The 18,398-nt window shown below is 31.9% G+C and overlaps 1 protein-coding gene and 1 pseudogene across 4 annotated transcripts in view; one reads left to right on the forward strand and one right to left on the reverse strand.

Moving 5' to 3' along the window:
- LOC105125915 (transmembrane 9 superfamily member 2-like) overlaps positions 1-18,398 on the reverse strand; it is a 29,104-nt pseudogene that overhangs the window by 1,464 nt on the left and 9,242 nt on the right.
- The window catches only part of LOC105125895 (sodium/hydrogen exchanger 8-like), a 44,831-nt gene continuing 32,337 nt past the window's right edge, over positions 5,905-18,398 (forward strand). Inside the window, exons 1-15 of one of the 4 annotated variants that reach the window (XM_011026558.1) lie at positions 5,905-6,262; positions 6,364-6,414; positions 6,502-6,593; positions 7,223-7,300; positions 7,411-7,568; positions 7,743-7,844; positions 7,920-8,037; positions 8,983-9,035; positions 9,108-9,173; positions 10,121-10,165; positions 11,008-11,063; positions 12,668-12,852; positions 13,206-13,253; positions 13,416-13,523; positions 16,265-16,496. In XM_011026558.1, the coding sequence (XP_011024860.1) occupies positions 6,043-6,262; positions 6,364-6,414; positions 6,502-6,593; positions 7,223-7,300; positions 7,411-7,568; positions 7,743-7,844; positions 7,920-8,037; positions 8,983-9,035; positions 9,108-9,173; positions 10,121-10,165; positions 11,008-11,063; positions 12,668-12,852; positions 13,206-13,253; positions 13,416-13,523; positions 16,265-16,496 (1,612 nt within the window). In that variant the 5' untranslated portion in view covers positions 5,905-6,042. Of the gene's footprint in view, positions 6,263-6,363; positions 6,415-6,501; positions 6,594-7,197; positions 7,301-7,410; positions 7,569-7,742; positions 7,845-7,919; positions 8,038-8,982; positions 9,036-9,107; positions 9,174-10,120; positions 10,166-11,007; positions 11,064-12,667; positions 12,853-13,205; positions 13,254-13,415; positions 13,524-16,264; positions 16,497-18,398 lie in introns of those variants that run through there. The other 3 variants (XM_011026564.1, XM_011026573.1, XM_011026582.1) reach the window with 3 other exon arrangements.

The following is an 18,398-nucleotide window of genomic DNA, read 5'->3' on the forward strand; positions in this document are numbered from 1 at the left end:
GCAGCAGCAGCAGCAAACAATGACTTGAAATCTGGGTATCGGAACACATCACCATGGATAAACTTCCATCCCATCTTGTTTTGATTGTCAAATCACTCCTTATCATGGAAACGCATGTAAGAGATTTCAATAATCCGAAGGAAAAAAATGAATTAAAAAAAATAGTTTGAACTTTGGGTAGACATCACCTACTCGCAATATTCTTACTCAAGATCTTTTGTCAAGGATTTGCAAGTAATACATAGAAATCTAACTAATTATGTAACATCCAGCATCAACATGTTTGAAAGTAGTCGGTACCTAAACTTGTAGAATATGTTTTGGACGTATGAATTACAAAAAAACAAAATTATAAAACATAGAAGTCAAGTTAAGCTGAGCTATAATAAACAATATTTTATAAAAGAAAGTGGATAGAGTTTTATATATGGTATCAAAATTGAGAATAACTCATTTTTAAAATAGAGGATTATAACATTTCACATTGAAAAAAAAAAATTTAGGGCCATCATATATTAAAACAATTTATACAATATTCTGCTTGCATTGTGTAGGATGTGTTTTAAGATTTATGGGCTATTAAAAACAAAATTATGAGACGTAAAAACTGGATTGAGTTAAAACATAACGGACAATATTCTGCCTGCATGTATAATCAGGAAGTGTGATGCCCTGCTTGTATGTGTGATCAGAGAAGGAATGCATGCCAGATGAAGGAAGGGAATAGCAGTGGAAATGGAAGGCCATCACTTCGTTGACTTTAACGTTAACAAATTAAGTATTTATCTAAAATTCGTGGGTTTTTACGCAGTGAGCATTCTCTCACATATTATTGGTGCCGTGTAAAATTTTATGTTTTTATTTTTTTATCTACTAGTTTTTCAGTTTTTTTTCTAATTTTTTAATGATGTTTTCTTTAATTTTTTTAAATTATATTTGAATTGGTAATTCATCTCCATTTAATTTTGTTTGGAGAACTTCTTAATTAAGTTTATTTTTTAGTTATATATTTAAATTCAATTTTTTTAATTTAACAATATATTTTTATTTTTTATATAGATGAATTTTATTTTTAAAAATAAAAAATATTTTTATGTAATATTTTTAATGTGTATAGTCTTGTATGATTTTTTTTATTTTATTCAATCAATTTAATTTATATTTATACTTGTATTATCATTTACTTAAATAAAAAATAAATTTAATAAATACAACCAAGTAAATATCTTGTCTTTCCAGATTAAATATTTTAATTTATATTTATTTTTTGATTTGTCAAGTTTTATTTTTAAATATTATTAATGACTTTTTATTTATTTATTTACATACATAGTTTTTGATTTATTTAATTATATATATATATATATAAATTTTTTATTTAAATTTAGATTTTTTAAATTAAAAAAATACATTTAAAAAATTTATATATAATTTGGAGTACCTGTGCCCACTTCAAAACATAGCTTGGATTTATTGGCCCATCTTCATGCTTAATTACATTTCAAAATTGAGAGACGCCTTAAAACCCTAAAAAAATCACAGGTAATTGGAGTCACAGTAAGTTTGAGGTCGTGACTTATGAGAGATTTTAATGTTTTAATTTTGCCTTATTTTTTTTTTATCATGTTTCCTTTCTACCCTTGATGACAGCTCTAGTTCTTCAAGGTAACTATCCTTTTCCCGCATGGCTTGAGCTGGTCTATGTTCCAATTAATTTTAGTTTTTTTTTTAACTCTAATTTTTAATGGTATGTTTCCAATTAATTTTTTTAATAGTATATTTTCTTCAGGGCAAGTATACTGTATATATTCAAGTTCATGTTTCTTATTATGGATGCATAGTTACCCTTTAGAAGAGAAAAATTGGACTGTTTTCGCTGGTTGATCGGTGATAACAGTACATTATGTGGCGGCGTCGTTTTAAATTATTGTCATGGGATCTTCGAAATAAATATTTATATTTTAAAGTTATTTGTATGGTTTATAAAATACTATAATATTTTTATTGTATTCTATTTACCCTTATCTATCCTAAATTAAAAATATTTCATTGTGCGGTGGCATTGTTTAACATTTCAAGATTTGTAATTTAGATCCCCAGTAGAAAATAATTATTAGCCAGGGGCGGTTGATCTAAAAATATGATATGCCAGATAAGTCTTGTCTGCCAGATAAGTCTCTCTCATCGCCGTCAAAATGTTAAATATGATATGCTGAATATTATTATTACTCCCATGAAATGGAGGAAAGTGGCAAGAAAAATTGCGCATGATGTAATGAGCTAAGTGTGTTCAATTGGATAACTGGGTGGGTGGCAGGTGTATCCGGCCCACTCCTGAAGAGCTGGAGGATTTCGGTACTCCGGACTTCACTATATACAATGCAGGTCAGTTCCCATAGCTATGTTTGATTTTTAAATTTATTTTTTGAAAATTTTTTTGTATTTATTTTTTATAAAAAAATTAGTTAATAAAAAATACTTTTCAGTTAAAAAAAAATTAATTTGGTTTTTAAGAAATTATTTTTCTAGAAAATTTAGACGGAAAACACTTTCTGAAAGTTGTTAAAACTTTTAAAAATATTATATTATTTGCTGATTATATCAAATTTGGTCCTCAAACTTTTGATTGCTATATATATTTTATTTTGAATATTTATTTTTTAATTTTATCTCTTAAAATTAATTTTTATATTAACTTTGGTCCTATTTTTATAATTTTTATTTGTTTTTTTCTTTTTTCCTATTATTTTTTTATTGAAATTCTTTATCTATCAAATTTGGTCCTCATTCTTTTTATTGTTACTTATTTTATTTAAAATAATTTATGAAATGTTAATTATTATTATTTTAATTTATTCATTTATTCATTTTTTATTTTTTAGATTTGATTTCTATTATTTTGATTATTATTTATTTTATTTGAGATAGTTTATAAAATTATATTTTTTTCAATTTAATTTTCATTCAACTTTTTAATTTATAAGATTTATTCCTTATTATTTTAATAAACTTGAGAAAAATAAAACATTAATAAGTTATTTTTCAGCTTATTTTTTATGACATAACCAAATATTGAAAAATATTTTCCAACTTATTTTTTATTATATTACCAAACATCAGAAAATAATTCAACTTTTCAAAATTTATTTTACCAAAACAAATTACTTTTTAATAAACAAATGTAGCATAAACATTATACATACTACATCACATCCTCTACTACCTCTACTAGTACAGATCTCAACCTTACTAAAAGGGAAATGGTCATCCTCGGCACACAGTACGCCGGGGAAATGAAGAAGGGTCTGTTCAATGTAATGCATTATCTCATGCCTAAGCGTCAAATCCTCTCCTAACATTCTGGCTGCAATATGGGAAAAGATGGAGATGTTGCCCTCTTCTTTGGACTGTCAGGTATAGTATCACCATGTCACCTGGTCGCGACATGGTGCCATGCCTGCACAATGATACATGCCTAAATCTTACTTTCTGCATGCTTAACCCCTTCATATCTTTGTTTTAATAAAGCATATATCTGGCCTCTATTTATGCCCATTTCTGTTTCTCATCATTTGCCATGTTATTGATGAGTCCTGTGAATTTTGATGATTCTTGTATTAGGTACCGGGAAGACAACTCTGTCTACTGATCCAAACAGATATCTAATTGGAGATGACGAACATTGCTGGACTGAGACCGGAGTGTCAAATATTGAAGGCGGATGGGAATTCGAACATTTCTTTTGATCACGCTTAAGTGAAAAACTCTTGATGTTGATATTGTTTCCCTCGCATACTTGCTTATAAATATTATTTAAAAATATTTTTTTAAAAAACAAATTATTTATATGAAACATTAAGAAAAAATATAGATGAATCAAAACAGTATTTTTAAAAATTATATATATATATATATAATAATTTAAAAAACAATTTTAATATACCTCTTTGATTTTTTTTATTATTATTACTTTTAACTTCACACTTATATTTTTTGTCTGGCTGGATCCGTCCATCTTTTTTTTTCATCTTATCCTTTCATGATCTATTCCGTCAAATAAAAAATTCAATTATAGTAGAAAAACAGGTTTAAAAGAGAAAGAATCACAACGTAAAATATAAATAAAATATATAATGATTTCAAAGTTTTTAAAAATTTATTTTTGATCCGGGAGTTCATCTTATTTATTTTTTAGTTTTCGAGATTAAAAAACCAACTCTTTGGAAAATGGTGCAATAAAGGAAAAATTATTAATTAGCCATATTTTATCCACAAAAACAATTAATTTTGATATCAATAAACTTAATTGAACTAGGAGAGTTTGATGAAAGTGTTTTCATATTTTTATCTTGTTAGAGAAAGTATGTTTGGGTTAAGAGATTTTATTCGTGTTGAATTTTTTTGGTTTTTTAATGATACAAGAGTATGCTTGAGTTGATAAATTAGTTCATCAACACTAAAAGAAGATACAGATAAAAAACATCAAAACTAAAAAGAAAAGTGTCTTTCTATATGGATTTGCCTTTCACTTTTAGAAGAAAAATCAATTGTTTATTTAAATATTCACCTAACACTAACAACTCTTTTTTATTTTATCAAAATTATATATTTTTTAATTTGTTGTAGCAAGAGGTAAACAATATGTTTGCATGTCTTGATTAAGAAAAATTCATAACATTTGAAAGTACATCCACGACACTAACACATTATCTTATTACATTACATTGATTTATACTTCTATTATAACCAATAAAACTAGATCCCTTTACAAAATATAAAGACAAAATGACATGATTAAACTATACAAGATCTCACATGGATTAAACCAGGGCCATCACGCCAAGTGTTTGTTTAGTAATGTGACGTGGAGGCATGAGCTGTCCATCACGCCCTTTCGCACACTCCATGATATGTTAGATGTGTATTTGGTACTGCAATAGATATTTTTTAATAAAAAATATGTTAAAATAATATGATTTTTTATTTTTTTATATCAATATATTAAAATTATTGTAAAATATAAAATAACATTAATCTAATCAATTTTAACCGTTAATTTAATAATAATCTGCACCGGCCGCGGTTGTATTTATCCGTCGTGCTTACATTCCGATAAGAAGACAAAGATTGCTTTCGAGTTATGGATAACAACAAATACAAATATTATACTAACATGACAAATGTCGTCAAATGGCTAGATTAACATGTCTGTATTTCATCAACCCAGAAAAGACAATGCATTTCAAATCCAGTATTGCCGTATTGTTTTGGTTTTTTATGTTTGTTTCCAATAAAAAATTTAAATGATTTAGTTGATGTTTTAAAGTGTGATTTAGATTATTTTGAAGGTATTTTTTATTTAAAAATATATTAAAATATTTTTTAAAATTTATTTTTAATATCAATACATCAAATAATTCTGAAAACTAAAATAAAATTTAATTTAAAATTAAAGAAACACATTAAAACTTGAAGAAAAGCCAGCAGCTCCAAGCAGGGCATCAACCATATCATCCTTGTATGTCGATTGAAAATAGATAAGAGATAAATATAAAATTATTTAACGTATATTCTGAGGAGAAAAAAAAGTAGAAAAAAACAAAAACAAACACTACTTCTTAAATAAATAAAAAACTAAACATGCCTAAATTGTACAAGAAAGAATTTTAATTCGTAGCGCCCTTCACTAAGCATAACCTCAGGATAATCGAGGTGTTAATTATTCAAGGGTAAATTGTTTTTTTTTTTAAATGGTTAAAATATTAACAATGATTAAAAAATAAAATAAAGATAAATTGGCAAAGCTGGTGACCCATCAAATCAAAGTGACGCATGCAACTAGAAATTAAAAAAGACGAGTCACCGCCTCTTCATTCATCGTCACACGGTTGACGGTATCCTCATTATTCGCATATCCTCCCTGTTCGCATAGAACGTTTGGGTTGCACACGAGCATATCCAACCTCCTTCGAAGAGAGAAGAAAAGAGTCAGGATTCTCTACCTCTACCAAAACCAGTTTCAGTGGAGGAGCAAGTAATTGAATGGGGAGTGCGATAGAAAAAGGAGTAGGTTTACCGTACAGAATATTGGAGTCCTCTTCTTCTTCATCTGCTGCTTCAGATGAATGGAATCCAACGGACACTGTGCTTTTCTTTGGGTTCAGTCTGCTGCTTGGGATTGCGTGCAGGCATCTGTTGAGAGGCACCCGAGTCCCTTACACTGTTGCTCTTCTCGTCGTCGGCATTGCTCTTGGATCCTTAGGTAATTAAATGCTGTTGTGAGTACGGTAGTACCAATCATAGCCTTTTCTTTTCTCGTTCTCGATTTATTATTGTTATAATTGTAATCACTTGGCTGTGCAGAATATGGTACCAGTCATAAACTGGGAAGGATCGGGGATGGAATTAGGCTCTGTAAGTTCATTTTATTAAAGCCTTGACAGCCTATTATTTATGATAATAGTTTAGTTGATGTTCCCTAATTGTAATTGAATGATGCAGGGGCACATATTGATCCTGACCTTTTACTGGCTGTTTTCCTTCCTGCCCTTCTTTTCGAGAGTTCCTTTTCAATGGAAATCCACCAAATTAAGGTTTCTTTCACTCTCTTTAAAGTATTACTTCTACAACTTCAGCAGACACTTTTTCGTGAGTGATCAAGAGGTTAAGTACGAGTCTAATGGTTTTGAAGTTGCAGAAAACGGAAAGTTGGTTGCTTTCGTTTAGGGTTCGATGCGTTGTACTTCATATTTGATCATACAACATGAGGACAAAAAGTATAACTTCGCTGAATTAATGAAATCCCCTATGTTAGATAAGTTTATTTTGGTTTCTAATGTTTTGTACCCCGAGGAAAAATTTCCAATTAAGATTACGGATTGATAAATAATATTAATGGCCAGACTTGAAATCAAACATTATTTGGCAGTATTATACTACTTTTACATGCATGCATGTAGTTTCTCTTGGCTCTTTGTTTTATCTCCTTATTAATTGGTTTGGTTCCTTCGACACCTCATGTAGTTTTAATTTCCTAATAAAAATTCTGTTGATTCTGTTGATTATTTGCCACCGAAGTTTAGCTACTTATTGATTATTTTGCCAGCGGAGTGTAGCTACGTGTCTGTCAATTTAGGTTTTTTTTGGGTTCATGTCTGTCAATTTAGGTTTTTCTTTTTTGTGGTTTGAATGAACCAGCTGCTTTTTGGCAATTTTTCTGTAGAGGTGCATGGGGCAAATGCTTCTACTTGCTGTTCCTGGAGTTCTAATTTCGACATGTTGTCTTGGATGTGCTTTGAAGGTACCCTCCAAGACTACAGTTTTCTTAATATGCTATACTCCGCTTGTTATTATATTAATGTGCAATTTAGCCCGCTTGTTGTAAAATTACTGTGCCATTTAATGCTGCAGCTCATTTTCCCATATAACTGGAGTTGGACAACCTCTTTGTTGCTCGGGGGACTTCTGAGTGCTACTGATCCTGTGGCTGTTGTTGCTCTGTTGAAAGAGCTTGGTGCAAGCAAAAAATTGAGTACAATAATCGAAGGAGAATCCCTGATGAACGATGGGTATTTATTTTTTTTCGTCTTTTTTTTTTGGGGCCTGACAGTCTGTATAGATAATTTGACAAATCTGAGCAGTTGAAACCAGCAAACTAAGAATAAATGCATGTGTGAAAAATACAGTCTTATTGTTATTCTTATCTTCAATCATCTTCTATTGCCTTTAATTTCTATGTCCAGGACAGCAATTGTGGTCTATCAGCTATTCTATCGGCTGGTCCTTGGGGAGAGCTTTAACTCGGGTGCCATAATCAAATTTCTAACTCAAGTTTCGCTTGGAGCGTAAGTATCAATTACTTTTAATATGCACTGAGTGAAGGATTTCACTCTTGAAATGAAAACCTTTTCTTGATCCAGTGTAGGCATTGGTATTGCTTTTGGAATTGCATCTTTTTTGTGGCTCGGGTTCATCTTCAATGACACAGTGATAGAGATTGCGCTGACACTAGCTGTGAGCTACGTTACTTACTTCACTGTATGTTTCTTTCCTACTCAGGACTCCTTTTAAATTTATCTATTCTTTGTCTGAATGGCTAGTTAAGTGTTAGTCACCATATTTGCAAAATATATTAGCGAACATTTTTTGAAGTCTGCCATTCTAATGGGTGCATCACAAGGTCATTTATTTCAAATTGCAAATGACAGAATAATGTCTATCAGAAAGCTTGAGTTTTGCATCCAGTGATGGATTTGATGTCTACTTGGTCATTACCTTTTCTCCTCCTCTGTTTCTCTGTCTGTGACTATGGTTGGTCTTCAATCCCTGTTCAGATTTTTGGCTGGTTTTATTGTTTCTTATCTCTTTTATCTTTTGCCTAAGGATAGGTTCCAGCATCCGTTAATCCTTATGATGCTTCAAAATTGATCTCGTTGTTCATTGCTTAGCTTGATTTTAACTAGCTTTCCATTTCAAGATTCAATGTTCAGGAAGTTTCATAAGGATGGAGCCATTTCAATGGTGCTTGTTTTATTTTGTTGCAAAGTTTCTCCATGAAACAAATTATATTGGTGCTTGATTTTTTATCTGAAGTAAGAAATGCTTTCAATGAGAAATTTAATTTCAGGCTGGTGTTTTGTGGATCGTGTCAAGGGATTTAAGATCTTTCAATCTTGAGGCGGATTTGGTGTATGATCACATGGAATGTTGCGAAAGGATCCATATAGCCAACCCCAACAAGTTTGGGAGTAGGGCGTGATTGTTGTTGTGTAATCTTGATAAATTTATAGTGATCAATGTTTATAATTCTCATGGCCATCTTATTCATTGGTGTTATTCAGCATGTTTATCCTGCTCATCCGTTATCAAAATACAGTTGAAACTGTAATTGCAGAAAGTGGCTTTACAAACTTATGACCTGTTATCAAAATCATTTCCCGTCTTTTTGGCATAAGAAACTGAACTTGCATTTTTATTTGGTAGGCTCAAGAGGGTGCTGCTGTTTCTGGCGTTTTGGCAGTGATGACTTTAGGAATGTAAGTTGATATATTATGAATAGTTTCTTAGCAACTTGGAGAAATGATGTCTCTTGATATATCACTGGACAGGTTTTATGCTGCAGTAGCCAGGACTGCTTTCAAGGGTGATGGCCAACAGAGCTTGCATCATTTTTGGTATGCTTAATGCTCACTTGTTTCATCTAAGCAGCCTCTCTCTCTATTTGAAAACTACAAGGGTCTAAGTAATGCATGTCTTTTTTTATGATTATGTTCCTTAAGAAAGAACAAATGATGAGAAACTGTTGTGTTAATCCATTAGAAACCATTTACCTCACACGATGAGTTTGGTTTTTGCATATAGTAAAAGTTTGGATTATTAATGCACGATAAATATTTTTTGGGGAGATTATCTGATAAATATCTTTTGGGGAGATTATCTTGTAGAAAACTATATCTTGTACTTGGTCTGCATGTGTTTGCTTTTAAACATTGATTCACCACTCTTTAATAGATTAAATTATTTTAACACCGTTGAAAAGGTGAGGTAGGAGATGAGAAAGACAAAAGTAGAAATTTGCTGAAGATTAAAGAATCTAGGTAGCGAATCTGACAGTACACTTTCAATCTTAAGAAAGGATAAATAGAGTGACAAGAATTATCTCTTTTAACTTCTAGGAGTATATTTTGAGATATTATATATGCATAGGAGAAATGGTGCATTAGGATATCGCAATAGAGCATAATGGATGTATTTACATGGGCTCTTAATAATTTCAAATAAGTTTGTTTGAGAATGTTGGGCGATTGAGGCAGACTGCAAAAGACCTGAGATGCTACACTTTTAAAATCAACAGATGGTTTATTTATTGCTTGCTGCTACTAATGTAACCTTTGTCCTAATTAGAGCCATGACAGTTTTAAATTTCTGACAGTCACTGCAGAAACTGAAGATAACAGATAAATTCTGAAAGGAAACCTGAAAATAATATAGCCATCTGCTGATGCCAGAACATGAGTGGGATTGATAATCTGAATGAATAAATTTCTTGTTATCATGTGAATGGAACTTTCCAACAAGATTGCATGTTTAATCCATTTCACATAATTTTTTTTCTTTCCAGGGAAATGGTTGCTTATATTGCAAATACATTGATTTTCATCTTAAGGTAAGAGATCAATTTACCATATCCTTAAGCTGTAGCTGTACATCATGTATGCTTGGATGGATTTAAAGTCTAAATTTATTTTTGGTTAGATGTCAATGATTATGTTATTGAGACAGGAAAAACATAAATAAAACCACAAGGTGTTGATGAAACTAGTTGACATCATAAAACCGGTATGAAACTCGTGATGCACAAGCCCTTTAATCCACACTTTCTTTCCAGTCTGGGAATGAGATTAGCGGAGAATGTTTGTTGTGTTTGCGATATTTAATAACTACATTAGGTAAAAAAGAACATAAAGGACTGCCAATCAGCTCAACAAAGGGGAGCAGTATGCTCTATGCTTTGGATGATTGAATTGTTGAATTAAATTTGAATTTTGTCTTTTATGTTCAATTATCAGAAGAAGAAAAATCCTTTAAGTACATTGCATCTTTTCTGCCTAATGCCTATTCCACGTAGAATGAGACTTTAGCCTTTACAAAAAGTTATCATTGTTGATTGTTAATTACTGAAAATGTTTATTTGCTAAAGAATACTCGTCTTTTTGGCTGAGGGAGATAAAGGAAACTTTAACATGCACTGGAGACTATCCATTTAACTGATCCATGAGATTGTCAGAGTCATCATATACCTTTTCAGTTCAATACTAAACCGTTGTCATTGGGGATCACACTAACTGATGAGGCATACCATTCAATTACTTTGACTTGAGCTATTCTGCTTGTAATTGTTGTTGTTGTTGTATATTTTTTGGCTTCTATCTTGTTGCTATTTTAGAGTATAGTATTCATAATTAATTGCGAGATTCATTAAAGTCTGATGCTCTTTTTCCTTTGCAGTGGTGTTGTTATAGCAGAAGGTGTTCTGAGCAGTGGCAATACTTTTCATAGACATGGTATTTTCACTTTTAAACTACACATCCCTACATGTATACAATACACTGTTTCCTTTTACAACAAAACTCATGCATGACTGATATACAACTTGCATACTGTGATTTACTGGTAGCTAGCCTTGAGCTAGTTCAAAAGGGTCGGTAATGTAGAAGAGAAGGTTTTGCATTTTATGAATTGGTTATAGGTTTATTAGTTGTAGAAATATTACCAATTTACTTAGAAAACTATCTAATAATTATGAGATTGACTTGAGGTTCAACCCATGAGATTGTAATTATATTCCTATTTAGTGCATATTTTGTGTGTAAATAGCCTTGAAGTTGCATATACATAAGTTAACGAAGATTTAATCTACTATGGTTCCTCATCCCTTTTTAGTTTTCTTAGATATTCTACTTCTTTAAATTCTGATATTACAGATTGTTTCAAAGTTCATTAACTTTGATAAATGTTATGGAATATATTACGGGTCCCAGGTCCCACGCACTTGAGCTGATGGTGGAAGACCATTGTGAACATGTGAAAACCCACCCAAAAGGTCATGAGGTTCTTGAAGACCCTTTTTGATAAGCTAACATGGTTTGAAGTTCACTTAAAGTCAACCAAGTAATACAGGACCTTTAGGGTTGATTGATCAAGGCTCAAAGCCTTAGAAGTCAGCCAAAATCAGCCTGGTATACCTTGTGGCTTTGGAAGACTGGATTTAAAGGATGGAATTTAGAGTGCCCAATAAAAATAAAATAAAATAAAATGTTGGTAACTCAAATAGATAAAATTAAAGGTGAAGCATTGAAATAAAAAAATAGCAAACGGTAGGGGACCAATAACATATAGTTTTAGTTTTACTTATTTTATTTTTGGAATTTTTGAATGTCAAATGTGTGGGATATTTGATTATCAATCATTACGCTATTAATTTTTTTGAAATAAAATTCCTTACTATATACTTTTGTCATGATTATGAAATTTTTGATTATATGAATTTAGCAACATGTGATATGCATATGTTGCTATAATTGAATAAACAAGATCATCTTTGCCTGCTCATGAGTGTGAATGTAATACCATTGGGTCTTGGGTTCAAATGCTACCTTTCATGACATCAATGAGTGTAATGGCTTGGACTGACCTGTTTCAACATGTATGGGGTTCATCAGGTCAATTTCCTAACTGGTCTCCCTTGGTCAATTACTTTACCAGTTCAAGTTTTTATAACTGACCTGGCTCAATGGTTAGTTGCCGGAGTTTCTGTTCCAAGCAATCTGGTAGGACTAGATTTAAGAATATACGAGTCTTTTATGTCTGATACTCTGATGCATATCTGAATTTTATTAATTCTCTGTTATTACAGTGGTAACAAGTCTGATAATCATGGATTCTTGTTAGTGATGCATTATTACTAGATTTTTTTAAGAGTAAAGCTAAGGATATGAAGAGAGATGCAGTTTTTGGCATTTAATGTGATGGTTTAAAAAAAGTGATATAACACTCACCACGAGGTGCCACATTGTTAGTAAAGACTTTCAAATTTTTTTTTTATTATGCCCAGCACAATTCATATTTTTTTATAGGTGAATATACACGTGTCTTGGTCTTTTTTCAGCGCATACATGGGGCTACCTATTTCTTCTATACGCTTTTGTGCTACTATCCCGGTTCATAGTTGTTGGAGTATTGTATCCAATTTTACGATATTTTGGTTATGGTTTGGATTGGAAGGAAGCTATCATTGTCATATGGTCAGGTCTTCGAGGGGCTGTTGCATTATCACTTTCATTATCTGTTAAGGCAAGTTTTCATTGATTCACCTAGCTATTTAATTTTCTATTCCATGCTTCGGTAACATAATATCTCCATGCATTCTTTGATTTAATTCTTTTGGATCCTTGTTTATGTTTGAAATTCCTCACTGACCATGAGATTGTAAATGCGCGAGCACAGAGTGTGTTTTTGAAACAAAAGGTTCTTCATAGCTCCCATGACCTAAGATGACTTACATGACACATTTATTCCAAGCATATAGATGGTTGATGTCCATCCAAAGCTTTCTGAAGAAAATTGTGTCCATAAAGCTCTCTATCATATCTAAGCTTCTTTTGTGCTGTAATTTACTTCTATTGATATTTACTTGTATGTATCAGCGCACTAGTGACAGCTCAGTTTATCTCAGTTCTGATACAGGAACCTTGGTGAGTTCATTGAACATACAAACTATTTTATTTATTTGTTCCTTGAATTTATATCGAGTCCTTTGTCAAATATATGCATCAGACCATTTCAAGAATATAGAAATTTAATAGAGTAACTGATTTTTTGCAATTTGATTGATGCTTTATTCTCCACCGTTACAGTTTGTTTTCTTCACTGGCGGAATCGTATTTCTGACGCTTATTGTGAATGGGTCAACTACGCAGTTTATTTTACATCTTCTAGATATGGATAAGCTATCAGCTACCAAGGTGAGGTTTACATTAATGTCTATAAAAGAAACTTCAATTTGAATCCGATATTCTGAAATCAGTGATGTTTGTGATTTTGTTCTATACACAACATTGATATACCTATCTCATGGAGGACAAAGCAATAATTCTAGGATTATTGCCTCAATTATTAAGTTTTTTTTTTTTTATCAATTATTAGGAATCTTTGTGAATGTCATATTAAAGTCATCATATGGCAATTCAAATTATTTCCTATTAGTTGGAGCGAAATTCATTTTTTCAATTTAAAATTTCTATTCCTTTTTTGTTTGGGTATTTGGTTTCTATTTAAGAGCACCTATTGTCATGCTTGAGTAAAATTTATTTTGATTATTGGTAGTTGATTAGAGAGAATGGAGACTGAAGTCATCCCAATTGTTCTTCTAGCTTTCCATTTCCTTTATTTTCTTCCTTCTCCAATTCTCTTTGCTTCTATTTAAGGACCACTTTGAATAAATAAATAAACGCCAATATATAAAGTTTAGGTAAAGTGAGATGGCAGAAATAGGAACTACAATCTTATTGGTTTCAAAATTCTGCGAACGTGTAAAAGGTAGCAAAATTGTGTTGATTTGTGTCCTATACCTAATTATAGACCAATAACACAAAAATACTCAAGCAGCTTTTTATACCCTTTTCTTGGAAAGGAAACGAAATGGCTGCTGTCAAATCAAAAGCTTGCATTTGAGAGGAAAACAAACACATATAGCTTGCATGATATAGATGAAAAGAGTAGAAATTCTTCCCTTATCCTGATAAGATCAAATAAATCAGGCAAGCTATCCACACAAGCCAAGAATGCCATGTATAAGCTCAATTCTCACTGTTCCATTGTCAAATTTTTACTTAGTATAGGCGATGTTGGCACCAAAAGGTCCTTGTAGTTCTAACCTAAGTAGGAAAGAGAACATCAAATAAGAAAAGAAAAATTATAAGTATTTGAAAACTGCTATTTAACATTTGAATGAATATACTAAGATTCCTAGATGGTAATATCTCTTAGGAAGATGAATTCCTTAATGAAATAGGCTTTCAAGAAATACCAAAAAAAATTCAAATAAAAATATTTTATCAATTTTTTTGTATTTTGGTTGCATGATCTCTGTAAATGGAGATGTGTTCTCTTATTTTTGCAGTAGTTGAGCGATGGAATAAAAGTTTTAGAGTTATTTTGAATCCTTGGTGCCTAGAGGTTTCCTCCTCCTCTTATTCTTCTTGTTTTTCTCATCTTTTTTCTTGTTTAAAAGCGCTGCTCCTACAGCACCCCAAAAAATCCTAGCTGCCACAAGTTTTTGGCGGGACACAAATCAAAACCTGTCCTTCATCAATACCACTCCCATGTTAAAAGTACTAGACAAATACCTTGTTAAATTCTACTGATATGCTTGTTATTCCTGGGATTTAACCTGGTTTAAGGTCACTAGATTGGAACTGATTTCCTCATGTCCAACTTTGTTGCCCCTAGACCAGATCTAAACTGTTCCATTACCATCATAAATTTTGTTAACACCGGTTCCCTGACCACTTTCCAGCGACTTTTTACTATTATTGCTCGGCCAATACCTTGTTGCCCCTGAAGGTCAGCAAGGAATTCAACCTTTCTGGCCTATGTTACCACTCTACTTGAATGAACCAGCTTAATGGCTGGGTTGAGTCTTCTTATGGGCCTTAGTGAAAAACAGATAAGATCTATGTTAGAAACTGTGGAGACAATAAAATAAGGTAGAAGAAACGCTTCAATAAAGTTCAGAAAGCTGTCGGGCACATAGAAGTCTCATAAATTTATCACGATGATTGTGATGAAAAGCAGCCAGTAACAACACCACAATTGCAGAAACAGCTAACTCTCTAGAAAATGAAGAAGAGACTGTTGAGAAATGCTCTCTTCGAAAGGTTGCAGAAAGTCTGGAGATGATTAGCCTAATTTTATGACTAAAATGAAGAACAGATCAAGGCCAGCACAGCATAGAAGTCAAATTAAGACTAAAATTGAGGCTGGATTTTTCCGAATCTCTAATTTTATGATTCATAATTAATCTGAGTTTTGAAATGCAAGGATGATTAACCTCTTCAATAAAGAAGCATATCAAGTCCATGTTTTGAGTTTAACACCATAAGCCATCACAAGCGGTTTTACTACTTTGAGATTTGTAAACGCAAGGATGAATTTTTTGCTTTTCCTGATCAGGGGATAAGATAAAGAAGCAAGCCTTCCAGGATTGTTAGTAGATTGATTAGTGTTATATATTATTCAGAGTTTTAGTTATTATGGATTTCATAATTTCCTGGTGTTTCGTGTATTTCCTTTTAAGGCAGTCTTGATTGGGACTTAAAATTTTTTTTCCATCACCTATGAATTTAGCTTCTTATTTTGTTAGTATTTTACCAGGGCATTTCTGTATGTAAATGAGTACCTATTATTATGTTCGGGAAAACATGACTTGATGGTTGATGAACACTATTTTTTTTCTTATTTTCCCCTCTTTTCTCTTCACTTCCCTCCATTTCTATTCCTTTCCCGAATCACTATTTATATTTTTCTTTTACAGCATTTATGTTGAGAATTATGCAAGTCATGGATGTATCCAGTATTGCTAAAAAAAACCGTTTCGATAAAAAAATAACTTGATCTGTAAATTAGTGAAAATACTACTCAATCTATCTTGTTTTTGTACATGTTGACTTTTTCTTGTCATTTGTAATTTATCTATCTTCTGCAGAAGCGTTTGTTGAACTTCACAAAGTATGAAATGTTGAACAAAGCACTAGAGGCTTTTGGTGATCTTGGAGAGGATGAGGAACTTGGACCTGTTGACTGGCCTACAGTTAAAAGATACATTCCAAGCTTAAATAGTTTGGAAGGGTCATGCGAACACCCTCATGGTGCTTCTGAAGCTGATAATAATTTAGACCCAACTAATCTGAAAGATATTCGCATACGCCTTCTAAATGGTAAATGTGCTGTTTTATTGCTACTCGGTATATTAATTTACTTGCTGATTGTTTTTCTGGGATTTGTTGGGCCCTTTGACAAGTGAAATAACCTTAAGTCAGCCTGCCTCTTTTCTCTATCTCCAACAGGAAAAGGAATTTTATGTGCTGGGATGTATGTTATTTTATTCATGGCACAGGGAATTGGATTAAAGCTGTCTTGTTTGTAGAAAAAGGGGTGCCTATAATTTTGTGTAGGATTTAATTTGAGAACTATCGGCTTGCAATGTAGTTAGTTTTGAGTCATAGAAATTACTTTATATTTAATTTTAGATAGTGAGAGCTGTTACTTCATGTTTAATTTAAAATATAAACAAAAAGATAAGGATAATCAGGGAGTAGTTATAAATGAGAAGGTATTAAGCATCCTTTTTTTTTAATTTACCATCTAGATGGAGACAGGCTCTTCTCTTGGCCAATCTATCATGATCACCTCTAGACTCATGTTGAAACATGTACACCATTAAAGAAAAGTATTAAACAAGACAAGAGAGAGAGGAGAAAGAACATTCAGCTTTCGGGAAAGAATTAGTTTCACAAGAATGATGCCTAATTAGCGTCTTTGAATTTGGACTGTAGCCCATGTAGTTGGCCTAAGGATTTCATTTTTGATTATACGAAGAATCTCAGTTGTAATTCTTTTCTCTCTCCTATGTGCTTTTGGGAAAAAAGTTTGAAAATATAAATTTGCCTTGGAGGACAACAATAACTTTTTCACTGTAATATTGTAATAAAAGTTCATACAAGGCCTAAAATCAGAAGGAAGAAAAGAAAAACATGCATTGCATCAATCAATAAATCCATCAATAATTGAAAGGACCATCAGCTCCACTAAGCAAAGGTTGCGAGTTTATAAATCCACATGAAAGCTTGTTATGTTACCTAGCGGATCTACAAAGAAGATGCTATTGTCATCAATGCATCAAAGTTCTGTTGTAGAAACTTTTTTAGAGTTTACATAATATCATTGAAAGTGGCACACTGTTGATTTGTGGTCTACATTGCACTTGCTTCTTAAATATTTGCTTTAGAGTTTACATAATATCATTGAAAGTGGCACACTGTTGATTTGTGGTCTACATTGCACTTGCTTCTTAAATATTTGCTTTAGAGTTTACATAATATCATTGAAAGTGGCACACTGTTGATTTGTGGTCTACATTGCACTTGCTTCTTAAATATTTGCTTTAGAGTTTACATAATATCATTGAAAGTGGCACACTGTTGATTTGTGGTCTACATTGCACTTGCTTCTTAAATATTTGCTTTAGAGTTTACATAATATCATTGAAAGTGGCACACTGTTGATTTGTGGTCTACATTGCACTTGCTTCTTAAATATTTGCTTTAGAGTTTACATAATATCATTGAAAGTGGCACACTGTTGATTTGTGGTCTACATTGCACTTGCTTCTTAAATATTTGCTTTAGAGTTTACATAATATCATTGAAAGTGGCACACTGTTGATTTGTGGTCTACATTGCACTTGCTTCTTAAATATTTGCTTTAGAGTTTACATAATATCATTGAAAGTGGCACACTGTTGATTTGTGGTCTACATTGCACTTGCTTCTTAAATATTTGCTTTAGAGTTTACATAATATCATTGAAAGTGGCACACTGTTGATTTGTGGTCTACATTGCACTTGCTTCTTAAATATTTGCTTTAGAGTTTACATAATATCATTGAAAGTGGCACACTGTTGATTTGTGGTCTACATTGCACTTGCTTCTTAAATATTTGCTTTAGAGTTTACATAATATCATTGAAAGTGGCACACTGTTGATTTGTGGTCTACATTGCACTTGCTTCTTAAATATTTGCTTTAGAGTTTACATAATATCATTGAAAGTGGCACACT

This window comes from Populus euphratica, unplaced genomic scaffold (assembly GCF_000495115.2).
Source record: "Populus euphratica unplaced genomic scaffold, PopEup_1.0 scaffold1.1, whole genome shotgun sequence".
Classification (NCBI taxonomy): Eukaryota; Viridiplantae; Streptophyta; class Magnoliopsida; order Malpighiales; family Salicaceae; genus Populus; species Populus euphratica.